This window comes from Buceros rhinoceros, unplaced genomic scaffold, assembly GCF_000710305.1.
Source record: "Buceros rhinoceros silvestris isolate BGI_N320 unplaced genomic scaffold, ASM71030v1 scaffold11911, whole genome shotgun sequence".
NCBI classification, from domain to species: Eukaryota; Metazoa; Chordata; class Aves; order Bucerotiformes; family Bucerotidae; genus Buceros; species Buceros rhinoceros.
This window is the reverse complement of record NW_010393714.1, coordinates 14,406-22,902: the sequence shown is the minus strand read 5'-3', so window position 1 is coordinate 22,902 and position 8,497 is coordinate 14,406. Positions and strand designations below refer to the sequence as shown.

At 36.3% G+C, this 8,497-nt stretch overlaps 1 protein-coding gene across 1 annotated transcript; it reads right to left on the bottom strand.

The window, feature by feature from the left end:
- Positions 1–2,029: 2,029 nt before the first annotated feature.
- LOC104501199 (F-actin-capping protein subunit alpha-2-like) lies at positions 2,030–6,809 on the bottom strand. Its single transcript, XM_010144965.1, has 5 exons — positions 6,701–6,809; positions 4,684–4,735; positions 3,904–3,967; positions 3,197–3,403; positions 2,030–2,113 (listed from the first exon to the last, which is right to left on the bottom strand). Exons 1-5 carry the CDS (start codon positions 6,807–6,809, stop codon positions 2,030–2,032), a joined length of 516 nt encoding a protein of 171 aa, XP_010143267.1.
- Positions 6,810–8,497: the final 1,688 nt, after the last annotated feature.

Here is an 8,497-nt window from a genome sequence, read left to right as displayed (position 1 = left end):
GTCAGGTGAATGGACTGGACTCTTCCTTCCCTCTCCTCCCTCACTGGCGTGGCAAACCATTGTCGGGGGGGGAGTTTGTTTGTAAGCGGGGATAGTTTCGATCGGGAGATTTTATGTGTAACTGTACACTTTTATCTATTCTCCCTTTATCTTTTTCTCTCCCTTTTCCAGTCTGGTTTAACTTTGAAAATGATTTTACTTTGGGGGCGTTTTTCTATTAAACTTTTCTGTTTCTATCCTTTTCATATGTAGTCTGTGTGTTATCATTTCCTTTGCCCGACTAAAGCCTTAATGAGCTCGTTAACGTGCTGATAAGCCGTTAACAAGCATCAAAAGTTTCTCTTGTGTGTGGTTTGGCTGGTTTTGCTTTTCCAGCCCACACACTATTTTGTCGCATCCCTTTCGGTGGGAAACAGCCCCCCTTTTTCAAACTGCGACATTCAGTCAATATCCAAATTAGAGATCATCACTGAAAAGTCAGACTAAAGCAATTCTGAAGTTTGCTGGCATCTCCAAGAAAACTGAAAGGTTCACCCAACCCAGTGACACTAACATTATGGGTAGTCTTACAGACCAACCCATTAGTTATAAGAAAGTTTATGTGCTGAACTACATTTTAGATGCACGGGATTCAATGACTAGTTAACAGATTTGTTTGCTTCTTAGGCACTTTATGGTCCTCAAAGAGAAGATGACTACAGTGTTTCCATTCTGGGATATCTTTTCTATCCTTAAGATGCTATTCCAATAAAAAGAGTTCAAGTTCACAAGGATCCTTCTGTAGGAAATGCTCTAACTTAAAAACAACATGTCATTACTTTATTTACCTCTGCTGACTTGTTTTGCAAGAGATTACCTGTCCTACGTTTTCTTTCACAGTCTTTAATAATTCATAGAACATTTTTCTTTGGCATGTATTGTTTTTCTGTTATCAAACAAACTTGCTTTCATAGCAGGTTGCCAGCCTTTCAAATATGTAAAAAGCGGGACACCTTGAGAATAAATAATGGCTGCTGCTTGGGTTGGAAATCCAGACATAAAGCTGGATGACTGGGGAGTCTAGCTAACTTTGAATACACTCTTCTATGCCCAAATCCCCCAAATGGATATGCATTTATTAAAACTTGCTAAAAATGAGAATTAGAGTCTAACTATCCCAGTGACTCCTGTGACAATGTATGTTACCAGCTAGGTTTCAGATACCAGGTATTCTACAACGAAATGATGATTTAAGCCTAAGAGTTATAAAACTCTTAGAAATATGATCAACATTTATCTACAGATGTCCAACCATAACCTTAAAGAAAACTTTCAAGAAAGATTTTTTCCATCTATTAAAGGTTGCATACCTGTTCCTCTTCCTTAAAGACTATAATATTAAACTGTTTGGAATACCAAAATTAATTCAGACTTCTGAACTAAAAAGAAAATCAGTATTATTTCAAGTTGATGTAGAGCATGCAGACTTGACTAGTTAAGTTTAAGACAGTAAGACAAATCAATTATTAACTGTGCAAATTTAATTAACGTCTGCAGAACAGTACACTGGGCAAATCATTTAACTGATACAGACACAAGATGAAATGTGTCATCACATCCAAGATCACCTCTGTCTACCTAACCCCAAAATTAATGATTTGAGTTCTACAGTAAATTAATCTTTGGTCACCTTCTTTCTCCAAGATGTGCAATGTTTTTATTCTGGCAGTTACAAAGGAAGCACCACAAGCAAAAGCAACTGTAATAGGGAACACAGGCATGGATATCGGTACCAGTGTGATAAACTGGAAGAGTCATAAGAAATTTTACAAAGTTCCCAAAGTTCTGTAGAGGAGATGTGAAGCCTGCCATTCTACTTACCACAAAGGAAGAGATTTCTTCGTAGTTTTGTTAGAAAAACTTGGGGTGGAGGGAAAAAGTAGTCACCTGCAGGATGTCCATGCGCCTCCTCCTCTGAACTAAGGATTAACAGTGTAATGGCACTAGCGCCCTTTGCTGTATTTTAATGCATTTGTATCTATAGAGAAACTCACCAAAAATTTTTTGCTTGGAACTGATGGCTCTCTATGCACGCAATAATGGTTTGCTGTCCATCAATTGTTTTACCATACACCTTAATTTAAAAAAAAAGAAAAAGGAAAGTTTCAGTGTCTGTCTTGCTCAAGCTTCTTAGAGATACCTAGTTTTATTATCATTACATAAACCGTAAAATTCAATTTTATAACCACTGTGGTTCTTCACATAATATTCAGTACATGCAACATTAAAATGTATATTACAAGGCAGAAGAATTTAAGATCAAAAAATCTGAAGGTCAGGCATTTTAACTGAAATTTTATGAACTGCAAACTCATTTTGCTACAACAGTAAGGATTTTGCACCTATAGCAGTGACTCCTGGTGACAATATATGTTACCAGCTGGGTTTCAGATACCAGTTATTCTATAACTAAATGATGATTTAAGCCTAAAATCAAATACTACTAGAAATTATCTCAATTCACATGCAATCTGGTTTCCTTGACAGAAGCTGGAACCATCTGACTGCATGGAAATCCAACTCATTAACTCAGCAACTGATTTTTTTTTTCCCCCTAGTTAATTTTTCCTTCAGGTTAACAAAAAGCACAGGACAGCTACTGTTAGGTCACTTCGCTGAATTTTAAAGTCATAGGGCTCCTAACAGCAAATGAATACTATTTTAGTCCAGACTGAGAGGTTGTGTTTTAAGAAGCCATCAGAACCCACCGATTCTGGCGGTGAGAATATAGCGCTTTGATGCGTAGACGTGACAGAGAGGAAACAGTTCGCTTTACTAACAGTCTCATCAGTAAACCCAGCCAAGACAGGCATTTGTATCTTAAGGATTTTTTAATTTTTTTGAAGTAATCAGCCAGGATCGATGGGATCAACTTGCAGTAGTCTACAGAAGGTCTAAATTCTTTACGAAATTTAAGTAAAGACTCTTCAGAATTGAGAGGTAAGTCTTCACTATGACCTGCAGTACCCACCCTCTAGTAAACCAATAGCTGAAATACCGAACTTCTGAAGCTTTCCCTCAGTTCCCTGTATGAACTTTTGACTGGATTAAATCCTTTACAGTTGAAACTGCCGATCTTCCTGGTTTACAAACAGTTAAAATACTTTTTTAGATTTCTATTTGTAGTGGTACAGTGGTTACATAAATTAGTACTTACCGTGCAGACACCATTTGGGTAGTGTTCTTTCACATATGCTTTCATCGCTGTTTCAACTGAATTTCTCCAGGATTCTATGGCATTTTCAACTTCGTGGGGTCTAGGATCAGTAGCTTCCTTTCTTAAGTGATCAAACTTAAAAGAAATCTTGTTCTTAGGATCCAAAAATTTTCCATTTCCCAAATCACCATGTTCTGTTATCAAAACCTGTATTATAGAATTTTAGTTAATAACATTTGCTATTGCATAAAGAGGAAAAAAAACCCCAAATATGCCAAATCTAATTATATCCTACTCTGAACTGGAGCAAAGACTCACATTTTAAACAAAATATGCATATAGCAAGAGAGGACAAGGCTAACATGACACAGTAACTCATGGAAAAAAAGTCCGAATCTTACCCTCTTACTGCAACAAACAATGCCATAAAGAAATTAATGTCTTCTAGTACTAAAGATGGAGCAAATTGTTTCTATGGCTTCAAATCAGTTCTGACTAAATTCAGGCCAAAAACAAAGACTGAAATTTCAAGCTCTTCAGATGTCTTAAATGATTAACTTAAGGAACCGGTACTATTGGAGGGCCATAATCTCTGTATTTTGGCAGGGAAGATGGATTTCTTTGCATTTGCTTGCCAAGGTATGTTCCAATAACAGAACATCTTTAACAGTTTAAGGAACATTGCAAGAATTTAATTGTATTCATACCTGTTCATCATAACCGTCAATTTTTACTGGAGTAAACTGGTCCAAGTTGTACTGTGCGAAGGCACTACGAGAGAAAAAAAAAAACAGCAAAAGCCTGCATCAAGCACAATCTTTTAAATCTCTTACTGTTACTAAGGAAAAAAATAGCTAATAATCTGGACAATGATGCACCAAGAAATTGTATCAATGCTTCATTATGTAGCAGGGCAAAATTCTTGGAATCACCATGGTTCATTCAATGCTCATATTAGAGATTCCAACCACCATTACACAATGATTTACGTTCAAAAGTAACCTGATACAAACCCATAAGCTTTACAGTAACCCACAGAAACTGGAGTAACAAATAAAGTTTAAATTCCACAGGGATCTAATCTACTAAACCAGGTATCTCCCCTCTTACAGATGAAAGTGGTTTTGGCATAAAATACTGTAGGCATAATGTTTTGATATAAAAGTAGGATCTAAGGAAGCAGTATCTTACAGATGTTCAGAGCACATAACATCTACCAAGAAATAGAAAATGAAATCCAAAAAGGTGGAGACTAGTTCTAAAACCCAGGTCACACATTTCCAAAACAATTGCTCTAATCATTAGGATAAAATACATATTTCTCTTCTTCCAAGAATTTAATCATGATCAAAGATGCACAACACACAATAACAAGGTTCTGCTTGCCAAGTCCACATCTTTTTAAATGAATCACTTACTGACAGTGAAAGTCTTACTGAAAAACATCTTGCTTTTATGCAACTGAGTATGTGGCATCCAGTACTTACTGGGCTGCTCCTTCCCTGAGAAGATTGTCATTATTAAGCAGCAACCGAACATCTGAAAGGAGATATTTACAATATAAAAGTAGAGTTAACTCAAACTTTTCAGTCATGAAACAAATGTCACAGACAGTACAAAACAAAAATCCCAAACCATTCTGTATCCATATAGATTACTGGTGGGAAATTTATTGCTTCGTATTTCAGAATTTTGGCTGAACAAAATGAGAAGAGTAGTACAGAAATGGATCCCTTCCAGCACAATCTGGTAAGCAGATATAAGCCATATTCTACAGGCTGTGTGACAGCTCTAGTGATCTGTCAAACTAGTTTTTAGAGAAGCTTTAAATGAGAACAGCACAGGATTCATATGAGTTCACTTTTAAGATGTAAACTACAAAATCCCTCACACTGTATTGATAGTAGTGCTTACCGTATTTTGCCAACACTAATATTGTATGTGCTGTATTTTTTTAAGCTTTACCATTTTTGCTCTTGTTGCTTAATGACACTTAGTAGTCAGAGCTGAATATATCACAATACCATTTCTTCTACCATCATCCGAGAAACATACGAAGATAGAATAACATCAATACTCTCCCCAGAATGACTTTATATTTACTATACAGTAAATTGTTATATATGTACTTAACTTACTGGCTTATTATTTACTAGACACTGTTTTAATAACAATTTAATGATCACTAACTAATGGATAGTTACTTTCACTATAACATTTTAAACTCTTCTGAAGATTCACAGGGTATCATGCGAATGGGGAAAAAAAGAAATATATCTGAAGTATTCTTCTTAAAAAACCCCACAAAAAAACCCATACCAAACCAAAACACAAAACAAGCCAAATGAATAAAAACCCAAACACCCAACCAAAGAAAACAACCCCACAAACCCCCACACCAAACCAAGCAAACAAAATGACAATTTACAGAATTAAAATTTAAAGCTTGCTTTCTCTTTTTTAGAGGTCAGTCTGAATCTCACTGAACACTGATCACATATTTATGATCAGATATTTTGTTATGTGTTTTCAAACACATATTCCATTATTGAGCAGGTAGTTGCAGCTATGAACTAGCTTAACAATAAAGTTTATAGCTCTACTGCTATAAGAAATTTTATTAACCTTCAGGGAGCTGGGTTAATGAGCTGCTCACCAACAGTTCAGTTCACAACTGCAGTACAAGCTAAGTTTAAATGATAATCAGCTGTCATAGTTTAACCGAAGAACAAGGTACTTCTAAAAACACGACAATCTTTAACAAACAAAATTAAGCTGTCTCCAGCCTGACACTGCCTGAAACTTTAGAATACTAAACTTACCTCTTTACTTAAATAGCATGAGAGGTATTTGTAAGCTACAGCTACAAAACATGTCTTCTTATATGATATGTATGCCCACATATCTTGATGCAAGACAAACACAACAGTTTTTAAAGAAAAATAGCATCTTAGGTAAAGTTCAGGTAACAATAGTTGAGAGAAGCTAATCCCAAGTTTCTTTTCAGTTTACCAATACACTCAATAAAATCAAGTTTGCTCAAAATTTAAGGGTTAAAAATGTTTGGAGAAGATTAATATTCTTTCCACAACTGGCATGAAGCAGTAGTCCTTTGTATATTCAAGACTAAGTACTAGTAATGATATTCCTTCTTTAAAAGAAAGAAAGAGACCATCTTTATTTCAGCTGGTTTAATCTCTGTTGAAAAATGAAATTGACTATCAAAGACTGAAAGAAGAGAGTACATGTTTCTTCTAATCGAAAACTCCAGCAACTGTTAATTCATGACTGATTAAAAACAGAAAGAAAGCTCAATCTCACATCACAAAGTGGTACTTTCCTCCTCTTGCATTTAAACTCCAAGCTGTCTTATGACTACAAAGCTTATTATGCCAAGCACTTAGAGCAAGTGAGCTGCTAGAATTTAAGCTACACGAAATCCAGGAGAGTAATCAGCAATACAATTTCTATATAAATGGAAGAACAGAGCAGAGAGATACTCACCATTGAACACCTCATTGAATTCCCCAGGAGGAGCATGAATTATGAATTTTGCTGCTATACGCACCTGAAATACAAAACCAATTATGCGACTGCATATACTTGTATTCATTGCTATTCAAACTAATGATGCATTGTATAGCTTTAATACCCAGGCATGAAATCATACAACTCCCACTGTTTCATATATTTGTTAACATTATTTAACTACTCCGTCTTTGTTAGAAACACAATATAAAGTTCCAACTCTTCAAACAGAGTAGAGGAGATTGTATGTGATGAAAACAGATAGAGTAACTGAGTCACTCATGGTTTTTATTATTGGCAAAACCAAAATCGTTACTATAACAAAGAAGATCAATAGAACACTCACAGTATTTCAACTTTCAGTCCAGGGATGCTTGGAAATCAACACACATTCCAAGAGAGCCAAAAAACATTCAAACTTCAAAGCTTCTCCTCTAATTTTACTACACATTCAATGGTTCTAAACTTTCCAAAATGCCCACATCTAGGCAGTAACCAATAGATTACATAAGCTTAAAATCACTTGCACAGACATTAAATTATCTACCTGTACAACAGTACCTTAGTACAACAGTATCAGTAGACGCAGTTTAAGAAAACAAAAAAAAAAATCTTGAGAACTTCTTTTAATGCAAGTCCTCGAGCAATTGCCTTCAGCCACAAATTCTTGCAGACAAAACACAGCATAAGCCAGTACTTCCACTAAAAGTACACGTACCTGCCCGGGCTCTCTCCCTCCTCCTGCTTGCACAAACACTTGTACAACTGCACAGTAAGCAAAATTAGAAAAGTTTTTTTTTTTTTTCCTTTATTTCCCTAGATGGGTTCCCTGAACTTGTTCACTGCACAGCTGCAGACACATGTGCTTCAAAAAAGAAGAAAACCTGGTATTTACATTCATGTGAAGCAAACCTGAAAAGTTTTCAACTATTATGTTACCTGCAGAATACCCTACTCAGTAGACTTGCTTTCATTCATTCTTCTTTCCCCTTAAACTGTAAGGGCGCTCATTACAGAAATAAATACAAAATTGTTGGTTTCCTAACTCAACCTGACAAAAGTTCCTATCCTTCACACTTTACAGTTATCTCAGTTCAGGAGACATTCAAAGCTCTCTTACACCCTTAATACACAGTCACTATTCAAATACAGGATACCACCTGAACCATAGCTCCCATTTCTAACACCTTCAGTTATGCATCTGAAGAATAAAGAGCTGGGAGACTCAGTGTCTGCAGCCTCTGGGTTTCCTGTTTGAAATTAAGGTGCCTTAGAAGCACACACTCCATTAACAAATACCTAAAAATACCTGTTAAGGGTCGAGGGACCGAGGCAAATAACTCCTCGAGTTTCCTTAACGATTCTCCTCTGTCTTATTAAAGACAGAAGGAGTTTAGGGGAGAAAAGAAGAAATTCACACCTTGGTTTGAATTTGGGAAGCTGAAACAAAACTTTTAATAAACAATATAGCCACACAACTATTGTCTACTAATACATATGCACAAACCAAGAAAGGGAAAAAAAAAAAAAGAACTAAGAAAAGAAGACTCAGATAACCAAAGTTCTGTACGGTCCTTTTCAAGGTCAGAGTTCCGGGCAGGCAGCCAACGATGAGGTGGGAGTGAAAGCTTTTGCCCTTCTGCTCCACAGCTGCGTCCCAGATGGAGCGAAGTAAAATTCTGTCTGCGGCGAGAGGGAAGGCGGCGGGGAAGGAGCCCCGCCGCGCACAGCCGATTTAATAGCAGGGGAAAAAAAACCTTCAGCTCTCGGCAG